General features: G+C 42.6%; 1 protein-coding gene across 1 annotated transcript in view; it reads right to left on the reverse strand.

Annotated features, from left to right (window-relative positions):
- trim62.1 (tripartite motif containing 62, tandem duplicate 1) overlaps positions 1 to 23,119 on the reverse strand; it is a 50,093-nt gene that overhangs the window by 4,440 nt on the left and 22,534 nt on the right. The window contains exons 3-5 of the mRNA XM_050038551.1: positions 14,495 to 14,590; positions 8,352 to 8,608; positions 4,503 to 4,618 (exon numbers count right to left, since the gene is read on the reverse strand). Of these exons, the coding sequence (XP_049894508.1) occupies positions 4,503 to 4,618; positions 8,352 to 8,608; positions 14,495 to 14,590 (469 nt within the window). The remainder of the gene's footprint in view (positions 1 to 4,502; positions 4,619 to 8,351; positions 8,609 to 14,494; positions 14,591 to 23,119) is intronic.

Genomic DNA, 23,119 nt, shown 5'->3' on the forward strand with positions numbered 1-23,119 from the left:
ACGACAGGTGGGGCGGGGAGGGGGGGGGGGGGGGGGGGGGGTAAGGTTATGAGCTGATCTCTGAAATGTGACAACAAGATTTTATCACAGGCAAAGGATTAACAAACACTGTCAGGATGGAAAACACATACTGAAAATGTTGTTTGGAGCAGGAGGTCACTGAAAATGTTTTTATTTATATAGATCTTGATATATATGTCTCTGCCTCCAGGGTGAGCCAGACAGAAAGTGTTTTTGATGCTCATTACTCGTTCAACTCACTTCCAATTTATGAAATGTATCACACCACAGACTACTGTGAAACAAAAATCAAGGCATCGATGAATAAAAAATAATGCAGCTTTCTTCCTGTATACTCCTCATGGAGCCGACCTGTAGACTATTTTTGTCCAGTAAATGTTGCTGTCAGTCAGCTGTCCACTCAGCTCCTCCAGAGCTGCACTCCTCAAGTCCAGCATTTAATGTGGAATCCCAGTAACATAGTGGAGTTCATTAAAATTTCATTTGTGGTGCTTGAAGCATTGAGAAATTGCATTTTTGAGATTTTTTTTTGTTTCCTTAGCATTTTGCCTTTACCTGATCAGTTTTGACATGAGAGACAGAGGAAAGGAAACGGAGATGACATGCAAAAATGATCCCCAGCAAGAACTCAACCAGGGACATTAAAATTACATGGTATGCGCTACACTGGGAGCATACCATGCACAGGGGAAGTGAAATGTGAGCTAACCATGAGCGGCGCGTAAGCATCCGGTCTTCCAATCCAACTGACTCCGTCTTCCGTAAACGTCTCAGCCAATCTTGAAGCAGATGGGCTACAGCAGCAGAAGACCACACCGGGTGCCACGCCTGTCAGCTAAGAACAGGAAACTAAGGCTACAATTTGCACGGATGCGATTTCTGCTGCGACATTCAGATGGTAGGGTCAGAATTTGGCATAAACAATATGAAAGCAGGGATCCATCCTGCCTTGTATCAACGGTTCAGGCTGCTGGTGGTGGTGGTGTAATGGTGTGGGGGATATTTTCTTGGCACACTTTGGGCCCCTTAGTACCAACTGAGCATGGTTTAAACACCACAGCCTACCTGAGTATTTGTTGCTGACCGTGTCCATCCCTTTATGACCACAGTGTACCCATCTTCTGATGGCTACTTCCAGCAGGATAACGCACCATGTCACAAAGCTCAAATCATCTCACACTGGTTTCTTGAACACGACAATGAGTTCAATGTACTCCAATGGCCTCCACAGTCACCAGATCTCAATCCAATAAAGCACCTTTGGGATGTGGTGGAATGGGAGATTCACATCATGGATGTGCAGCCGACAAATCTGCAGCAACTGTGTGATGCTATCATGTCAATATGGAGCAAAATCTCTGAGGCATGTTTCCAGCACCTTGTTGAATCTATGACACCAAGAATTAAGGCAGTTCTGAAGGTAAATGGGGTCCAAGCTGCTTCTAGCAAGGTGTACCTAATAAAGTGGCTAATAAGTGTAAATCCATAATTATAATTATGCCAAGATACTTTTAAAGAATATCTGTTACTAATAATTCGGATGAACTCACACTCTAAGACCATCAACTACACATTACAGTATATACAATAAAGCAGCAGCAGTAGATTCAGAGCAGGTGATGAAAGCCGTGCCCTGTGGTAAAATATGACGGATGGCTTGTTATTATACGGCGCACCCAACTGCTGCTCAACTCTTATTTCAGGAAAATGAGCAACGAGTGTGACTGTGAGTACACCGCGATACATTTTTTATAATCTGTTTTTACCTTCATGCATAAACTAGTCTCTTCAAAGTCAAGTGCTCTCCAGAGTGTGATAGGGTAGCTCAATTCAAGCAATATCAGACCACAGGAAAAGCGCAAACAATACAGTGAAGAAGTAATTACAGCGATGGGGAGGGGCCACTCATGCTCGCTCCACAGGCTCCAGGCCCGTAGGACGCTGTTTCTCTGTGCAGTTATGTGGTTTAGGGGAGGGAGGATCTGCACCCATGTGTGCCTGTTAGGAAACCATATCAGGCTGAACAATGATGGCTTGTTCTCGTTGCTCTCTGGAAAGAGCGGGAAAGGCATTTTTTCATTCCTCTATATTTATATCAGCCAGAATAAATGGAGGTGAAATGTCTGGCGCCCGGCCAGCGGACAGGACGATGCCTCCTCCAGTCAATGACATCTCTAGTGTTTGTTACAATCAAGTCATTAAAATTTCATAACCTGAGTGCCTCTTTGTGTCATACAGAGAAACCTGCAAGCGTACACACATCAGCGGAGAGACCATTTTTCCTGCTGAACATGAGAGGAGTATTAAAAAGAAAAAAGAAAAAAGCAGAGCAGTTATTCCCACTAACCCATCAGTGACAGCGAGAGATGAGGGATGATGGGAGGAATGTCTTTATTTCGTCTCTGGCAACCGCTGGTGATGGATCGTAACCAATTGTTCCATTTGGCAGCCAGTCAAGGGAGGCCGAAAAAACTGGCCTGGCCTCCCCTCAGTCGGCAGCGGGCTGAAATGGGAGAATTGATTGAGGGAGTAAAGAAATTCCTCAGCACATGGTTTTAAATAATCTCCTGTGAGAGAGTGATGGCTGTAGGGCAGAGGAGGTAGAGCTCCTCTTGGCGCTGTCAAACACAGAAGGGCATCATAGCCCTCCAGGTCCCACCACCATTTCTCATCCGGGGAGGGGGGGGGGCACAAAGCATCCCAGCAATCCTAATACAGGGCAGGAAGATCCTCCACTCTGTGTTTCCCAGTCAAACATTCAGCTACTGAAGTTTAGACATCTGTTTTTAAAGGAACAATTACACGTCTGGGAAAATATGGTTATTATCTCTTGCCAAGAGTTAGATGAGAAGACTGATACCACTCATCTGTGTGCGATATTACACAGTGTACAGTAGAGGTCTTCACAGGTCTACCTGGACCCTAAGACCCAAGACCCATACAGGTTCGGGTCCATGTTTCATTGTGGTCAATATCTGAACATATCAATGAGTCCAGGTCAGGTCGGGTTTCAATTACGGTTAGGGTTAGTCGGTTGCTGGTGCACACTACAGCAACAAAAACAACAAAATAAGTGACAATAGAATAACATAAAATAAAATAGAGACATCTGAAACATTAATTAACATTAAATACAGTACGATGGGTAAGAGCAGTATATTGTATCTAACATGAAAAATGTTTTTGGCAGTGAGATGGTATTTTTAGTAGTAATTTTAATAACTGGGTTTGACAGGTCCATAAAATAGACCCGAGACCGAGCCAGGTTTGTAACACCTTGGGCAAAATATATTCAAAAAAATTATTGGGTTCCTTTTGGTTCAGGACCGTCATTTTGGACCTATAAAGACCTCTAGCGTACAGCCAGAAGATGGTTAGTTCAGCATAGCTAAAAGATTGAGAACAGGTGAAAACAGTTTGTACGACTGTCAAAAGGTAACAAAATCCTACTACTCTAAAGCTTGCTGAAAAAACAATCAACAATCTGTAGTTTTACACGGGCACCTGACCAAGAACTGCATCAGCACATAACTGCGAGTAGAAACAGTCAAATCACAGATTATACGGAAGAGACATCACGAGGTAATTAGGGCCCAGGCACACAAAATCGACATCAAAGAGCTAGCCCAACGAAGGCCGACTTTTGTGTCGCCACACCCCGCCTGTGTCTCAGCCAAAAGATGCACTTGAACACAACCCAAGGACTAACGCCAACGACAAACTGCCTCGTATGTTCTGCGCTTCTGTGAGAGGAAATAACTCTCCACACCAGCAGGCGGCGGTATTTTGTATTAGTCATTAAAAAGGGAAATTGGAAAACCGACAGGACAGATTCAAGATGCTAGTTAGCCCGTTAGCACATTAACAACACAAACTGATGCTGACAGAAGAAAGGACATATACTGTGTGCTAGCTAGTTTCTGAGCTCAGTGGCTTCAAAGATAAATAAAAAATAATTAATCTCACAGCCTCTGGATTTTAGTTGTTTGTTTGCTTTCTTTACTCAGTTTCTCTTCTTCTGCACTGAGCCGGACTGCCAATCAGAGTGATTCTATTCACCAATTCACCGAAAGACTCTGCCGCCTCCCAATTCAACGTGATGAATCAGCTGGAAAAACAGCCAACAAGTGCTGAAGTGCCAACGATGCAGGACGCACCACAAAAACAAGTGCAACAGATGCAACAGATGTTCCCTGACAGCCGACTGTCGGTGTGTCAGGGTCCTTAGGTGCGTAGATAGATTTTGTTACCTCTAAGGCCAGCTGTTTGCCCTGTTTCCAGTCTCTATGCTAAGCTAAGCAAAACTGCTGCTGGCTATAGCTCTGTATTTAACTCACGGACATGAGAGGTATTGATCTTCTCATTTGTTGAACCATTCCTTTATAGCAAGTCCAGTGCTCTACACTAAATGACAGACTGTATACATACTAACTAGCATGTTTGCGTTCCACACATCTCATGTTCTCGTCATGCTTACATACCTGGTGAGACATCCTGGAAGAGCGACTTCCATATTGTGTACTGTAAGGGCCCCATGTACTTGGATGTCGGGAAGTCTTCATATGTCAGATTGGTCTCATGTATCTTCCCTTTAATCCTGAGACAGAAAAAAAAACAGATCAATAAGAGTCTAAATCCAATTTGCTGCCTTTTTCTCCCGAATAATACTGCCTCTTGTTCAGCCCACTATGTCGATGCTTCACATCATCATTCTGATTTGTGTCTTTGAAATGTGCCATTATTGAAATTAAACAGCTGACAAACTGCTTCATGAATCTGCAGCTACAGAGATGAATGCGTCAGTGAGAGGAGGGTTCAGCTCTAACACCATTACAATATGATTCAATATGAACCTCCACATGAATCACTCAGCGCACTCCTACATGTAGTCCAGAGTTCAGGCGAGATATTGAGTGGGTTGCTCACCACATTGAAATCCTGAAAATAACTGCAGTGTGTTGAAAAAGGAACATTAGAGCGTATTTGTGCAGAAGCATATGGTTATTTGTGGTGTACTGTCTGAAAATAAGGAATGAAAATAAATTAGTATTACAGTGTTTCTGTGTGTACCTTTCTTGGGGTGTTTAACAGAACAAATTTACAGCGATAAAGTTTTTCTGTAAAAATTATTTGGGGGCTTTTTTTTTCTCAAGGTGTGACTTGGAGGGTAAATTCAGTATGTTCCAACCTGAACACTATCTTCCCATGATTTTGTGCCTAAGTGACTAATGGGAACAACAATTTTTAAAGCTGGTCCTGTATAGGGTTGGGATCCGGATCCGGTTCTTTTTAGGAACCGGGTCCAAAGTTCCGGTTCCAGAACCGGTTCCATCACATTTGGCGGAACGGTTCCTGCAAACGGTTCCTAGATTGTAAAATAAATAAATAAATAAATAAACCGTCACGTGCAATTCCATTAGAGTGCGGCACGGGCAGCATATTTCTGTCCGAACCCAACCGAGCCCGACATTATCTAATCACTAAAGTACTGAGTTTGTGTCACAGTTGTCATGGTTACAGGCTATTTAACAGGCCGGGCGTGCGCCGTGGGTGCTCAGCGGAGAGAGACCTCCGTGTTTGAGACGGGAGCGGGTGGCGGGAGGTCCGACGCTTCCAGCGAGAGGAGAGGGAGAAATATAACAAAATAAGATCAAATAGGAGACACTTGTCTCCCTCTTTTATTTAATTTTCAGCGTTTAATCAAGGCGGAGGCGGGCGGCTGGAGGTCCGCTTCCAGCGAGGGGAGAGATAGAAACAAACAGCCAATGTGTGTCTGTGTGTGTTATGTTCAGGTGTTGTCACATAAATAACAGTGCCCAAGCATGAATGCATATAGGTATTTTTTATTACATTGCTGTGGTTAATTTTAATAGTGTTACTGTAGAAATCAGAGAATCACTTTTTGTTGTTATATATTCTCAGGGAGATGATACAAGCTCTAAATCTGAAATACACACCACACACAAATGTGTATTTTCATCTAATTGTACTGTGCAACAGTTAGAATAAAGTTTTTGTATTTGTATGATTGCATTTGTGTTTATTATATACTTGTTTAAGTATAGCAAGTATAATGAATATAATGTAGGAAACGGAATCGGTAAGGAATCGGACCGTTAAGAAGGAATCGGTAAGGAATCGGAATCGTTAAAATCCTAACGAGTCCCAACCCTAGTCCTGTATCAAACGAGAAGGCTGTAGCCGTCAGCTGCAAAACAGGCTGCAACGTAACCACGCTTTGTGTGCCGTCAACTTACATCCACTAAAATTGCTTGTTTTTTCCACTCAGATAATTTTTCCAAGTGTCTGATAATTTATGGAAAGGACCCTACAGAGATACACCTTTCTGTTAAAGAGTAAAATCCTTTTTGTTAAATCAGAAACGGCCTTGAAATCGTTACTGCCAAACTCACCAGACTCCATTCAAATAAAAAGTAATTTTACTGTGTATAGAGCCAGCAAATTTTCACATCTAACTGGGTGAATTAAGAGTTTATTTCAACCAAAACAGAGCTGGTGATTGCTGAAGCAGTGGAAAGGTGAACCAAGACGGCTTTCGTGAGTTTTAATTTTGTTTCTGTCTGAATGAAGTGGGTTTTGAGGGATAAAATTACTGTTTATTTAAATGGAGTCTGGTGGGATTGGTGATAGTAATTTCAGAGCTGTGGTGGCTAACAAAAAGAATCTTATTTTTAACAAAAGGGTCTACCTCTGTGGGGCTCCTTTGTGTAATATTGTCAGACACTTGGAATAACAATGTTAGCCTGTCAGTGGTAAAAACAAGCACTTTTGGTGAAGGTAAACTGACGGTGTGAATTGCCATAAGTGGTCACATTGCAGCCTGCTGTGCAGCTGCCGGCTACAGCCCTCTTGCTCAATACAGGACCGATTTCAAAAAGTGGTGTTCCCATGAGTCACTTTGGCTCAAAAACATGGGAAAAAAAGGTCAAGGTTGAAAAATACTTCACTTACCATTTAAGGAAACAGTGGAAAAAAACCTCCCACATTTGTTTCATTTCTGTCTGAGATTAGTCATACCTGTTGTCTATGATATTGACAATCATTTACAATCTATTTTTAAACATGATATCATCCACTTCTTTACATACTTAAAAATGTTAATATTGTTACTTAATATTGTGGTGTTTTGTAAAAGATAACATATTCTGCTCTGTCACTCTTCGAAGCTCTATATTCAACCTCATTAATCTGCTCTAAGATATTAAACTGTTCAATTAAACCGTCCTCAAGTACCCCTCCTAGATTAAACACTACAGCTGGTTCATTTCAGGCCTAATACACCATCTGTTCGGGGATTATCTGTCGCTGTTGCTCAAATCTGTACTTTCTCCAAAATTTAAGCAACCTTGCGCTTCACACGAGCAGAACACACATTTGGCATGTTGTGAGGTGTTATCAGTAAAGCAAATAGCTGAAAATATTTTAGCTGGTGTTGATACGAGACTTTAAAGGATGGTTTGGATCCTCTGAAGTGGGGTTGTATGAGGTACTTAATTACAGTCAGTGTATTAGCAACAGTGGATGGTGGTCGGCACACCCCCAGTTTGGAGAAACAGACAGACTTAAAAAAAGGCCCATCTAAAGACATAAAAGAACAATATCAGTTTTAGTGTATGCTGTATTGAGAATATTTTCACAGCTTTACCTTGGTGCAGACAGCGATTTCTGATGGGGAAAGGAAAGACGTTATTTCGCTCTCTTCAAAGCCAGACCCCATTGTGAAAAACAGTGATTCAACATCTCTGAACACAGGAGCTGCAGGTCTACCGCTGCCTTGACTGTTATTTTCATTGTGTTCTTGTGTGACTTTAGTGATTAAAAAGGGTTAGTTTGGGTTCACCAAAGTCACACAAAAACTCAAACTAACTAACTGTTCAGGGAGCAGCTGACCAGGAGCTCCTGTGTTAAGTGAGCCAGATTTACTGTTTTTCTTAAATGGAGTCTGGTGGCTTTGACAAAAGCTTAGATGGGGAGCTGAAGCAGTTAAAGGCGGAAAGTTAAGCACTGAAAATATTCTCAATATAGCTTAGAGTTAAACTGTTACGGATTTTTTTTTTAAGTGGCTAAAATACGTTTTGCTGCAGTTCATTGCTCAGCTTTTGTGTCGGCACTCCTCCTACATCTACTGTAGGTAATACACCGACTATGGATAAGTAACTCATGCAATCCCACTTCAAAAATCTGAGCTATCCTTTTAAGAGTTGATAAAAAAAAAAACCTTTTTAAAAATATGTTTACAACCACCGTTTGCTTTTTCTTATTGGACTGCAGTGATGGTACTGGGGCAGCTTTGCAAACAGGTGAAGCACCTCTCAGATGTGACGGCGACTCCCTCCAGGAAGTCGTGTCGTCCTGTCTCGTTGAGGCGCTCCTGCAGGATCTGGATGCCCTCCTTGACGTCGCGCAGCTGCTGGCTGTAGCGCTGGATCTTGTGCTCGATGTCGGCCAGCTTGCGGGCCGTGTCCATCTCCAGCTCTTCCAGCATGCTCTTTTGACGCTCGCGCAGGAAGCGGTGAAGACGCTCGAATGCGTCACCAATGGTTGCACGCAGACTCTTCGCTGAGGACTGAGAAAAAAAATCAAAAAGACTCAGTCAGGCTATTTATAGCTGTCATTACAGGACTGTGAAATAGACTTTGCACTGTAGTTAGCTGGGTTTGTTGAGTGTTTCAGTCACAATAGCTTGACTCTTAATTAGACAAGGGTCAGTAATATAGGGGCTTACAAAGTGCTCTAAATTGTGTTAATATTACATTAACATTCATTCATTGATTCAGCTCGTACATGTATTGATTTTAAGTGGCTCTCTGAGGACAGCGTGTGCACAACCTTACACTAAGAAAATAAAGTAGCTTTTACACAGTTGCAGTAAGTAGAAACAAACAAGAGTGTACTGTAACAGAAATAACCCAAAAAAGACAACCAGGACGGAGTCACAAAGGACATCCTGTCTGTGAAGATGGCTAATTACAAGACCGAGGGACCTGGAGAGAAGCCGGAGCTATTACAGACAGAGCCGAGCAGTCTGCAGGCAACAGCAGACTGGGAGCTGAAGAGTCGGAGAAACTGATTTGTTGCTGAAGAAGGAGAAATGAGAAGCTGGACATCAAAGAGAATGAATCATGTGAGTGTCAGAGAGACAGAACAAAAGGGGTGTGACGTAAAAACCCTGTAAAAGTCGCACGGAGAGTTGCAGGAGTCTTCTTAATTAGAGGTTTCTGAGAAAAAGACAGGAGTTCATTGAGACGTTTTGTTAAAACTTTTCCTGTCTGTCCTAACACTCGTCGTTTACTGAGAAAGTTGAACTTGTGTTTGTACACAGATTCAAAATAAAATGAGACCTGCCCTTCAAAGAGCATCTCAGAACGAAAGAAAATGAATGAATCACAGTGATATTGATCTAAACAAGAATTTCAGATAAAACTGGATTATTTTCTCTGTTGGGAATTTCAACCACTCCTCTGATCTCTTCAGGATTTAGGAGCTGTGATCTGAGGTTTAATTACACTTGCCTAAAAATTCAATCAATCCCCCTTCAAACAGCAGGCATGCTCCTCCTGTTCTCTCAGAGACCACTCTGCCTGTGGGAAACTTTTCAGACGACTATTTCTCTCCAAACATGAGAGCTATGACATTAAGGTGGGCTGTATCCCAGCCCTCCTGCCTCGTTAAGAGTTGAAAACTGATGGTGTGGAGGAGGAGGCGGTAGATTGCAGCAGACCAGCTATCAGTCTCTCTGTGACGCGTCTGCTGCTTAAGCCCAGCGGGCTGTGATGGCACTGAGAGGGTGTCTGCAGCCCTTGGAGACAGGAGGCTGGCTACCTTTCAGAGAAGCATGTGATTATCAAGAGAATCCCTGGTGGGCATGTGAATAGGACACAATGTCTAGCCTTCAGACGGCGACCCTCCTGAGCACACACGAGCCAAGGACTCTAATTGGGAGAGTAAAGCAGACACATTCAGTTGAAATGAGAGCCCGGCTGCCGCAGTGATTTCTTCTCAATCTTTGTACAAGAACTGATATGCAACTCAGTCTAACATTAAAGGGGAACTCCATTGATTTTACACATCAAAGTCTGTTTACAGGTTTTTGGGGAGTACAAATGCATGTGTGAAAAAAGCTGTATAAAAGCCTTTAGGGGCTCCAGAGGGAGCTGAACGAAATCTGATAAATTGCAGAGAGTGATGTCACTTGGTTCAGCTTCAGTTGGGACCAAAGACTACAGCTCAAGGCTACAGTATGCGTAGTTCACACACGACTTCAGCCCTGATTTACCACTCACTGACTAGGGCTGAGTGTTATTTTAAAAAATTATAATACAGCTACGAAAACCAGTACATTTTAACTGATAATGATACCAAGACAGTACGTCATTTGATGGCTTTTTTTCTACTTCATTCGATGCCCATCATGTGAACGGAAGCAAACGCCACCAGACACCACAGGTGTGTAGTATAGCTGTACTTTTGAACATTCTGGTTCACCACAGACTGTAAGGGTTATAGCTGCAGTAGTGGGTCAATCACGCATTAAATCAAAGAATGCTTGCAGTGACTGGTTGTCAGCAAAACCATAGAAATAATATATATATATTTAGATCTGTATACAAAACGGGTCGAACACAGGTTTGTTTGAATGAGGAAGTTTTAATACTACTTGGTACTGGGTTATTTCGGTCGATACTAAAAGGTATGGAGTACCAATACCCAGCCCTATTGCTGACAGTTTTTGAAACTCCCCGACAAATGCCCTAGATCAGAGCACCTTGTGTGAACTGAAAAATGTGGGCCAAGAGGTTTGCCGATGCATCACAGTCAGTACGCAGATATCAAGCATGCTAAATATCTGGGTACTGACAGCCACTGACAGTACAAGACACAGGTTCAGGACAGACAGAAGCTGCATTGTGACACTTCCCGAGGTGTGTGTGTGTTTTACAGAGAGAGGGGAAGATGAGGTGGACTACTGAACACGTTGATGTAAGTTATTAGCCGAATACCTTACTTGAAACACTGCTTTGTCAGTTTTTGACTTTGTTGATTTCTAGTAAGCACGTGCCCGACCTCGGGTTGTGGCTTGACTCATGCATCACATAACATACTCACTAAGGACTCCTTCTGGTGAAAGATCTTGTAGTGTGTGAACTATGGATGGGCGCGATTAGTCGTCTTAGCAATTAGACGTTGGCCCCCTCGCTAGTCAGCACCAGAAATATTAGTCTGTTAAACCAATTAGTGTTAAATTCATGTACAAGGCTACTTAACTGTCATGCAGCCGCCTGCCACTAGTGGGGGCTACAGAGCCCTCAGACCAGCGGTAATGCTCAAGTAGACTGGGGTTTTAAAACAGCATGTTGGGAAATTGGAGAGATGTCCTCTCGCAAAACTAGCAGTGGAGCAATACGCATTACGCAACCACATCCGACTCAAGCATTTGGATGTTAACCTGCACAGAACAACAGCTACTGCTGCTAGCAGTGCTAGCCACATTCAGATACCGCAGCTCATTACTACCCTGGAAATCCAGAGTTCTCGCAAGAGCACAATTTGAATTTGCTCAGCGAGTCACTCTGGCAATCAGTAATGATGCTCATTACCCATGCCGTTGGAGCCGAGCTGCACCAATCACATCGGTGTATCTGATATAGGCGGGCCAGAGGCGAGCTAAACAGATGATGACAGCGCTGCGACGATGAAGTCCGGAATCAGTCAGTAAACATTGCAAGATGACCACGGATAAACACCAGTTGTTTGAAACGGCTTTGGCCGCTACAATGAACGAGTTAGACTTGGCTTTTTCTCTAAAAGAGAAACAGAAGACGGCGCTCGAATCTTTCCTTTGCAAGAAGGACGTTTTTGCTGTTTTGCCGACCGGATACGGCAAGAGTCTAATCTACCAGTTAGCTCCGCTGGTAGTGCTCTGGATACGACCCCGTGTATTGCTCTGATTTGTCGTAGTGTTATCCAATTGCATGCAGTGATATTTTCAAATGCATGCTTGGTGCCGCCCCTCGAGTTGGGCCATTTGCATTACTCATAGCCAGACCCTAAATCTTTCTAGATTTGGGCCTGGATTTCCAGGGTAGCTCATTACGACAATGACCGCGCAAGATATATTTCCACTTAACTCTGTTGAAGGTTTCAGGAAAATTAACACAATATGTTGAGCCTGAATACAACGTGCCAAGACCTTTTTTTTTAGACTAGTCGACTAATCTTTATTAAAATTTTTGTTCAGTCGATAGGGAAATTAGTCGCCAGGAACATCCCTAGTGTGAACCACTTATTAATTACGAGTGTGAAAACGACTTCAAGACTCTGATTACAAGACAGCTTGTACAGCAATCTGACAACTGTGAAAGTCGTGTAGTGTCAGCTTAGCTTTTGTCGCTGCTGGCATAACACACCAGAATCTCTGTCCAAAGTGCTGGCAGTGGAGTTGCATTGTGGGTAATGTAGGTGCCAGGTTTTTGCAGAGAAGACAGATGTATGGAACAGATATTTCATATCTCGCTGGCTCTGCGACATTTATTTTGATCGACTGTGAGTCTGACAATGTTGTAGGAATGCAATGCTACACTGGTGGATTACTCTGTTAGCAAAATAACTTCAGTCAACCTCAAATTTAGCAACATGAAGAAACGCAGGGAGACGTTTCATTGTCAGCTACCTAAATGCATCAGAGATCAATGTAGTCACAGCGTGGCTCTCTTCCAGGCAGAGCACTCTGTGCAAATGGATGTAAATCTAATGAGATCAGCTTATTTCCAATGAGCAGCGGGGGCGGCTGAAAGGCCTACATCTAGCAGTCGGAGTGAGTCGACGGACGGATTCAAATGGACAGGGCCTGGCTCCCGCCTGGGAGAAAGAAGGACGAGTGGCGCTGTGACATCAGACAGCAGGTACAAAAACAGGAGAAAGAGGGATATGCTCCCTAAATGACAAATAAGGCGGACGGCTGCGACATCGTCTCTGCCAGAGATGCTTCCCCGGTCAATAGCTTCAATGTCACTCCAGGAGAGCGAAGAGACGTGCATGCGTGTGTGTGTGTATGTATGTGTGTGTGTGTGTATGCGCGTGGAGGTTAGGAGGACTGACATATTGAGTGGATGCTCATGGTTCACCGATTAAAACAAGGTGTCGAGATCAAACAGCTGCTCAATAAACCATTTTTATGTGTCAGTATTTAACTGTTGGTCTGAGGAGAAAAGAATGATAATCAGTGACTGACAGACTTCACATGTTAAACAGACCTGTCCTGTGTTTTCTACTTGTTCAGACACTTTTTATAGGACCTTGTTTCACAATGTGAGAATCACTGTCTCCACTTAGATGCTTAAGATGCAAACAGGATGTTTTGTTTCTGTAAATATCCACACGATCTGTTACGACTGACCTATAATTATAATTAATTACTTATTAAATCAAAATGGGATTTATACAAATTATTTTCTTGTTTCTTGATTAACTGCTCTAAATGTTGGAAAATTATACATAAGATGTCGTCCTAAAATTGTTTGTTTTATCCAAGCAACCAGTCCAACACCCAAAGATTAGAGATGAAAACAATTAGTTGATTAAATAATTACTGTATCAAAAGAAGGATTATTGTAACTGATTAACCCTTTTCAATGTAAAAATAAAAACATTTTAGCAGTTCTGGCTTCTTAAATGTGAATATTTACAGACATTTTATATATTCTACAATAGTGAAAGAATTACTATTTATCAGATAAAACGAGGCAGCTGAAGATGTCACTTTGGGCATTATTTATTTTAAGGACTAAATGATTAATTGAGAAAATAATCAGCAGATTAATCAATAATTAAAATAATTGTTCGTTGCAGTCCTACCAAAATTATTCAGTTTACCCTCAAACGAGACGAAAAAGTACTTTTTTTTTTGCGTGTTTGGTGGATGTACGTATGTGTATGTGTCTTTGTTTAATGTTAAAATCAATAAAGATACTATTGGAAAAACAAAGACAAAAAAGCAGAACACAATCACACTTGCTGGAACTATTTGGTGTTTCTGCTTTAAAAAATTACAGTTAATCAAGAATTAAAAGTTGCTGACAGTTATGTCAATCTATTAAATTGATAAAACAATGAAATTATGTACACTCTGGACCTGAGTGACAATTAGTGCTGAAACAATGAATTGATCATTCTAGCAAATAATCCCTGCTTCCAGATCCTCCACCTGCTGCTTTCATGCTTTATTTCACTGTAAACTTAATACTTTTTCATTGTTGGTGGGATAAAGCGTAACATCACATTAGGCACAGAGAAATTTCTAAGGCAACTGTTCACTATTTTTGGCGTTTCTATAATCTACATAGATAATGAAAGTGATTTTTAGATGCAGCTGTATGCAGCTGAATGATTGCTGCAGGTGCAGCTCTATATATGAGTACTGTTTGTTTTTTAATGATGAGAAATGTTTCAGTACCTTGGTCTCAGTAAGTTGTCTTTGCAGGAGCTGCAGGGCCTCAGTGTGTCCCTTCTCACTGTCCTGCAGGGTGGCCAGCTGCTCCTTCATCTCCCTCTGAAACACAACAAACAACAGGTCAGTAACTGGTGATTAGACCTCAGTGTAACTGAACAGACGGACACATTCAATTAAGCAATGCATTCGGCGGAATATAAAATGCTCCACTTCTTCTTCGCTCAATCAATTTCTGCAAATCCAGTGTGCTACATAAGAATAGTTCTAATATATTTGGCAGACAGATATTTTTGTAATTCTATTCTCTCTATTTAAACTGTATTATTTGTGTAACAGCTCTCTTTGCTCCGGTGCGAGGCAGCAAAGATTTAAGGCTCAGCTACAAAACAAGCAAGGCAGATGGAGAGAGCGAGATATGAAAGAGATGAAATGAAATCTCTGGAGATGTTGGGCTGTGTCAGAGAAAACTGGGTCTCATCTCTAGTCAGGCACACGCTGGCAGAACCTGCACCACTCAGCCACCTCCAAGTCTCCCCAAGGCAGGAAAGAGGCTCTGCGGGAGCTGGCTGGGACGGCTGCTGTCACGAATGGTGCAGCGTTTTTAGGCGCGTCCCATGTGCCAACAACACCGGCGCACTCAGATTCAGGTTTTAGGACAGAAGTGGTTCAGCAGATTCCCTCTGAGTAGAGACATGTTTATACTAATGTACAAGTACAAGACTCAAAGTGCTGCACTTTGTTAATCAGTACTTTACTGATGCGTGATGAGGAATAAAAGTTTGAAATTCAAACACGTAAGGTACTAACTTCTCCTACTACAATGAACGATAATATACAAAAGGCATTTCTCAACAAAGAGGACACAAGGATAGATTACACCATGGAGCTGACCTTGGAAATCAGACCTGACCTGTGTCAAGCTGATGTGAAGCGAGCCCAAACCACCGCAGCATTTAATGAGCCGAAAGACTATACAAACCTGAAAGTCTTTTTTCTGGTAAAATAGTATTGTGGTATATATCTAGAGGCTCTTATTTCTGCTCATTAATAAATGTTGAGGGTTGACAGACTAAATTTTATAAAACTCAACTCAACTCAACTCAAACTTCATTTATAAAGCACATTTAAAACAACCAAGGTTGACCAAAGTGCTGAACAGGTCAATAGAAATAAACAAGCAAATACAATGAGGTACCTAATAGTACACCACAATAATAACCATAAGATACATAAAATACAATACAATAAAATAAAATACAAGAGTTATAAAATAAGATCAAAATAAGCTAAAATGTTTGGGTGTCCAGCTCAACCTGAGTTAAAAGCCTGAGAGAAGAAGTGGGTTTTAAGAAAAGACTTAAAAACCTCTAGGGTCTGGGCAGACCTAATGTGCAGGGGCAGGCTATTCCAGAGCCTAGGGGCAGCCGCCCCAAAGGCTCTGTCGCCTCTGGTCTTCAGCCTAGTCCTAGGAGTAGCCAGTAATAGCTGACTGGCTGATCTCAAGGCTCTGGAGGGAGCATGAAAGTGCAGGAGTTCGGTTAAATAAGGGGGTGCCAGCCCATTTAGGGCTTTAAAAACAATCAATAAAATCTTAAAATCAATTCTAAAACGCACTGGAAGCCAGTGGAGCGAGGCCAAGATTGGTGTGATGTGATCGTGTTTACGCTTTCCAGTGAGGAGGCGGGCTGCTGCGTTCTGGACAAGCTGTAGACGGTGTAGCAGTGACTGGTCAATACCGACATAAAGCGAGTTACAGTAGTCCAGACGTGAGGTTATAAAAGCATGGATTACCCTCTCTAGATTCTGGGGGGAGAGATAGCCCTTTACTTTAGCTAAAAGCCTGAGTTGATAAAAGCTGGTTTGTATTACTGATCTAACTTGTTTATCGAATTTAAAAGCACTGTCAAAGGTCACACCGAGATTTTTAACAGAGGAACGGATGTTAGGAGTGAAGGGGCCCAGAAAATCAGCAGAGTAATCGGAGGGGTCACATCCAAACATAATGATCTCTGTTTTATCCTCATTGAGATTTAAAAAGTTACTGTCCATCCAGGATTTGACATCTTTTAAACATTCTAGCAGTGGCTGTACAGAATCCTTGCTAATGGATTTAAGGGGCAGATAGATCTGTACATCATCTGCAAAACAGTGAAAAGGTATGTTGTGTTTCTTAAAAATCAACCCTAATGGCAGCATGTACAGCAAGAAGAGGATGGGGCCCAAAATGGAGCCTTGGGGGACACCGCAGGTGAGAGGAGCCGTAGCTGAGTTGAATTCCCCTAAGTTAACTGAGAAGCTCCGATCAGTGAGGTAGGACTGAAACCATAGAAGGGCAGTACCTGTGATACCCACCCACTGTTCCAGGCGAGACAGGAGGATCCTATGATCTACGGTATCAAAGGCTGCTGACAGGTCAAGCAGCACCAGAACAGCAGAGTTACATGAATCAACAGTTGACAAAAGATCGTTAAAAACCCTCAAAAGTGCTGTTTCAGTGCTGTGATGTGGTTTAAAGCCAGACTGGAACTTTTCATACATGTCATGGGCCACTAGGAATGATTGCAGCTGAGTAAAGACCACTTTCTCCAAAACCTTGGACAAAAATGGTAATTTGGAGATTGGTCTGTAGTTTGACAGGAGAGAGGGGTCCAGGTTTTTCTTTTTTATAAGGGGCTGCACTACAGCATGTTTGAGAGCAGCTGGAACACACCCTGAGCTAAGGCAGGTATTTATGACAGCAAGAACAGTGGACCCCACAGTACCAAAAACATCTTTGAAGAGGCGAGAGGGAATGCTGTCAGAGGGACAGTTAGTCGGCCGCAGATGCTTAACTATATCTGATAGTGAGGAGAGAGATACTGGCCCCATAAGTGGAGCCAAATCATCTTGATCGCCCCCTGGTGGCTGGCTGTAGTATAGGTCATAGAGCCTGCTCCCTCCATATGTTAGCAGATGGGATATGGGCCAAACTAAAATGTTACAGTACATTACAAGTACTGGTCAAATTTTTTCCCCAAAGATGGTTTTTGTCATTTTAAATACTTCTTATCACGCTGATGTATTTTCAAGTGTTTAATTTTCTAATAATTTTGATTTTAATATTTGATGCTATAGAAAGGGGGTTTGACATCAAGATTGACAGCTGTGTGTGCCAATCTGTGTACTCAAGATGAGAGGCGCTGCCAGGATTAGTCAGACGGGTATCGTAACTGTGCAGACTCTGGCTCCAAATGTCACCAGCGCAAGATGGCAGCATCTGTAATCAGGATATCTTTGCTTTATTTTTGTACAGTGGGAGGAAGTGGAGGTGCATCATCCATCTTTTTTACAGTCTATAGCCAGATCTCATGCAAGCTGTTTTGCCAAGTTACATTATGATTCCTTCAAACTCTATTAGGTAAAAACGACAATTAGGCAAAGGTTAATCATTACATTATAATGATGTGTTCAACTGTAATCTTTGCTGTTTTCAAAGAAATACAAAATAGATATAAGAGAGGAAACTATGATATATCTAATATAGTAGATATGCTTTTGAAGCAGGTTTTTTTTAAGGTCTTCAGGTGAGAGAAGGTTATTTTAAAGGTTGTTTCATAAATGTGTATGATTGAATTTCTGCAATGATTGTGTACTGTAGGGCTGAATGACTTTAAAACAGTTCAGTTACTTTTTATAATTTCTTTGTTTCCTCGACACAGACGGGGTAATAAATCACAAGGAAAACAAAATAAACAACAACAAATACAGAAAACATTGGTATCGGCCCAGAATTTCGCAATCAGTGCATCCCTAGACGAATGCCATTACATTCAAACTGTACCTTTGTCAGTTTCCAAAAATGTAAATGTCATGTAAAATGGTCATAAAATACAAATAATTATACACAACACAAATTAAGCAGAAACTGTGCTTTGGATAAAAGCCCGGTTCATAAAATGACAAAATATATGTGGCAGTAAAAATGGCATCATTGCCTTTGCTCTGAATGAGGGGGGAACTGAAACAAAGGAAAAAGCCTGGGACAGGCCTCATTTATTCCAACCCCCCCGTTGAGCCACCCCTGCTGCCAGTGTCTCTGCTCATGTAACCTGTGTGTCACACAGTGTCACCTCCCCTGAACACCAACTGCGGCAAAAATCCACCAAATGGAACTGTCAGCTTAGCGGGGCTAATAAAACGGCCATCACTCAGCTACCGGGCTGAAATAAATGCCAGAGTAGATCTCTACTGACAGGAAACAAAATACATAATCATATTACCATCTAGTCTACAAGGAGAATAAGGTTAAGGTACTAGCAGAGAGAGAAAGAAATAAGCCACGCGTCAACTGGTGATGCATTACAAAATCACTGACCTCGATCATTAGTTGTAAAATTTTAAAAAAGAGCAAATGTGGGCTGTTGAAGATGAAGCATGTTTCCTCTCAAGGACAGAAACAATGGAAAACAATGGCTGGTGCAGAGGGGGAGCGTGACTCTCCATGCTAATGATAGGAGTGCGGCAGGCTCAGCGGGCTCTCCGCCTCATCGCTACACGCTTGTCTGCAGCAGGTCAAAGGCCACTCCCACACACTGAGATAGACCAACACTGACAGACTGGCAGAGAAAACATGCTCCTCCACTCTCCTGCTGCACATTGTCTGACTGACTGGTCAGAGAGGGGCAACTTTAACTGCGGCAGCCGTCACGCTGACAGAGAGATGCACCGACGTGAACCCACACATTCCTGAAAACCCCCCAGAATCATCTGCAGAATGTTTCTTTTCAATAAACTAAATTTTAGGTTCACATTGTCTGGGAGTTTTTGCATCATCCTCTGCATTACGGTGTGTAACAAACGGGATATATCCACTCTGAATAGAACTTGTCGCTAAAATTAAATGCACCGGAGAATGTGTACTTAAGCTGAATTTAAGCAGCGGGCAAAGCTGCATTTTAGAGACGGCAAAAATCGACCTTGGTGAAATCATCTTCATACACGTCAAGGCCCTAAACCTCCTCCATAACGTGCAATTACATAATCCTCTTTAATCTTCCTGGAAGCAAAAACCGTCCTTTGAGTATCCTACAGATGGAGATTTTCTGTGATGACATTTATAGCAGACACTGAGGAAGAAGCCACAGCTGTAGTGTCTGTTACACATGGGCAAGGAATTCGATCTGAACCTGATTCACTAGTATGTCGAGGAAAAGTGTGCATGACGGCGAGCAAACCATTATTATGTGACAAAACTGCAACAAACAAAGACTCTGGCGGGGAAGTTTGTGTGTGCACTTAGAGTGTGTTTTCATGCTGTGTGTGTAGGCGTGTCCTGTCCATTACATCTGGCCAACACAAGCCTGACATGACATTTCCCCAGGACATCAAGTTGCAGGAAATGGGGGTCACGGCTGGGGGATTATAAATCTAAAATTCATTTCATCCTGCTGTCATTCCCTCCTTCCTCTCCCTCTCCTGTCAGGTTAGCAGCTCCGGTGGATATTTACGAGTAAATAAATAAATGAATGAAATAATAGACTATCAGCGCACGGTTCTTCAAAAGTATGCACGAGGCTTAAAAATCCCTCAAACTTTCCCTGCAGCTGCGAGCTTGATTATGTTCAGCGGCTCGTTCGGGATTGAAAGAGCATTATTGGCTTCAAACTGCCAGCCCCGATGAAGAGGGGAACAAAACAACATGCAGTGTCACAGCATGAATTATAAAAAGCCTACAGGATGGAGAACTTCCTCTTGCACACAGAGACAGAACTGGCTTCCAGAGATTTCATTGCACTGATTGTAGGAAAACAATAAACATGCAGAACATAACAAAATACACTTGCAGCCTTCCTTACTGTCGGACGTGCAGAACGCAGAGTCGATGTTCGACTTAGACTTATAATTAAAGTGGGATCTCTTTCATCTGTTTATCATTAGACAGGGAGTGCAAACCCCAGCAGAGACCGCGATAACTCAATGTGCTGTCTGCCAGTGAATTTCACAAGGACAATCTGGCATAACCTTCGTCGAGCTGAGGGTGTAATTCTGTCAGGTAGCAGACAGGGTGGGTAAATAGGACGCCAGCCAATAACAAAGCAGTGAACACACTGCAGCCGTTACAGTCAAGCAGGGAGCTTTATGGGCTTGTTGTGATTTAAAATGGACCGGGTCTGAAATATGTCATCCACGCCCAGCTGACGCCTACACTCAGGGACAGAATCACAGGGGTTCAATATTCAAGGCTATTGGCTTGGATATTACAGGGGAAGCAACAGACAAGTGTGTTCATAAGAACTCAGACTGAGCACATTAATGATGCTTTCACACCTAACCTGTTTGGTTCACTTCTATCAGACTCACTTGGTTTGCTGTGGTCTGAAAGCATCTGTCCAACTCTGATGTGGTTATAAAAACTGGGCTGAGACCACCTGAAAACAGCTGTGGTGCACAGCAGAAAGAATTTTGTGATGGTGGATCTTTATTCTAGTATACATTTGCAGCTAAACTACAATTAAAGCTTGGGTGGCAGCTTTATTTTAGCACTGGACAAAAATCCTGTAATAAACTTTAAGCATGTTGTAATTTAGTGGTCTGAGAGAAGACTAGACTTCTCCACCTCTTCTTGGCTGTTTTCAGGCCATGACAGGAGACTTTGGCCAACCACAGGTAATTTTACCAAAAAGAGAGGGTGTTCCTATTGGCTGTTCTACAAGTACAAATCCACGTGCACATGCCTTCAGATGGTGAACGCCTGATTCAATGGCGGAGAATCCTGCAGAGAAGGTTGCTATTCCAGCATTGGCAACAACTACCTACACTGCAAAGGGACCCAAAAAAGGAAGACGGACAAAAAGAGAGTCTGACAATAGACAAAACTAAACACTTGTCAATATCAGCAAAGCATTTCAGAGATGGAGAGGAAATATTGCTTAGTTCAGCCTTCTGCTAACCAGAGCCAAAGGCTCACAGCTGCGGCTACTTCAGGATCATATTTATGTAGCTAACTATAGCCTCGGATCAGTGTGTCCTCCACTTTGTTCCCCGTTGCTACAGAACACCTTGCCGGGAGGAGAGAGGGTAGCATCTCCAAAGACGGAGCCCCAGTCAGTGGCCACAGCAACCTGAATCCCGCCAGAGCAAACCCCATCTTTAGGTGACTGGGTAACTCTGACTCCACGCTGGATCAACCAACAGATTAGACCCGGTGCTACAGCTGGCCGGCACTGGGAGGTTTGTGCTGGATGAATTCAACTCATGTGATGGAAAATATGGTATTTGACCTTATTGTTGTCTTTAGCATGTAATGCATGTTTTTATATATGGGTACTTGCTATGATGTATGATGTATATTGCTCAGTTTACCCCTACTGTGACAGCAGTGAGAAATACAACAGAGGCCTGATGGGAATAGGGTTAAAGGGAGGTTCCCACAACAAGTGTCCTTGCTAGCCTCAAGAGATGTTGTGTCTTAGGGATGTCAAACCACCTGAGCGCCATATATTTTGACTTTTGTGTTATGGGAATTATACAGATAGCAGGGTGAGAGAACATCGAGGCACTCACTCATTATGGGAAATACAAAGATAGAAGGGTGAGAGGACATCGGCTCTCACTCACTGACTGACTGTTCATGCGGTTGTATCTGTGTGTGAGTCCATTCATGAATGCTTAATAAAACTCAGAAAGACAGACGACGTGTGAAGACTTTTCCTTAAACTGTTCATTTACTGTAATTTTGCCACCACACTCACTACAGCCACAGATCGAAGGTTGGTCTCCTGAGCTGCTGCCCACTCTCCTCCCAGTGAAGCAGTCCACAGCCATACGGAGCAAGGCTGAGGGACCGTGGCATGACTAGCTAGCTAATTCTTGTCTCACTTGTGGTCTGATAAACAGACAGAAAGCGAGCAGGGTAGGGAGAGCTGTGCAACTCTATACGATGAAATAAATCAATGTATGGAAAACAACAGGTTACTGTATGACACGTGTGCGTATACCCATAGTCATCTGTAGGGTAGGGCGGGGCTTAGAACAGAGAAGCGGGAGCTGCAGGAGGAGGATGCAAGAGTATTTGGTGACCATGATAACACTCACGCAGGTCTGTCTTCATTTAGTAACAATTAAAAGTGAGTGACATGTCGCAGCCACACAGTGTCCCTTGTGCTATTTCGACCTACCTATATCTATACATGTGTTGTGATGTATAATCGTAGGTCCAAGTGTTGATGATGCAGGATGACATCACCAAAACTGTCCAATCAGTCAATCCATATGACTTCATTCTCACAGCTCTTGGTATGTCTGTAATAAGCCAGTGTCAACGTGAACCAAATGGCAACAGTACATATTCTTTTTGGTGTTTTTCAAGTGTAACATTTTTTAATATTCAGTCCTGCTCAACCACATGTGGGAAGTCTGTGATTCCTAGCTGCAGAGAGAACTGTAAATTAGTAAAACATCAAGAGGAAAGATGAAACATCAATACTTGTGTCATAACTAGATTCAGCTGAAAGTAAACATGGCAAACGCAGGTAGAACCGAGATAAATAATCATCCAGCAGACCAAAAGTAAGTGGAATTCTAGTGCTTCATTCTCTAATTGGGATACCCGAGGTGAGGAGTGCAGATACACAAATAAAACCAACAGTG

The sequence above is a fragment of the Epinephelus moara genome, chromosome 24 (genome assembly GCF_006386435.1).
Source record: "Epinephelus moara isolate mb chromosome 24, YSFRI_EMoa_1.0, whole genome shotgun sequence".
NCBI classification, from domain to species: Eukaryota; Metazoa; Chordata; class Actinopteri; order Perciformes; family Serranidae; genus Epinephelus; species Epinephelus moara.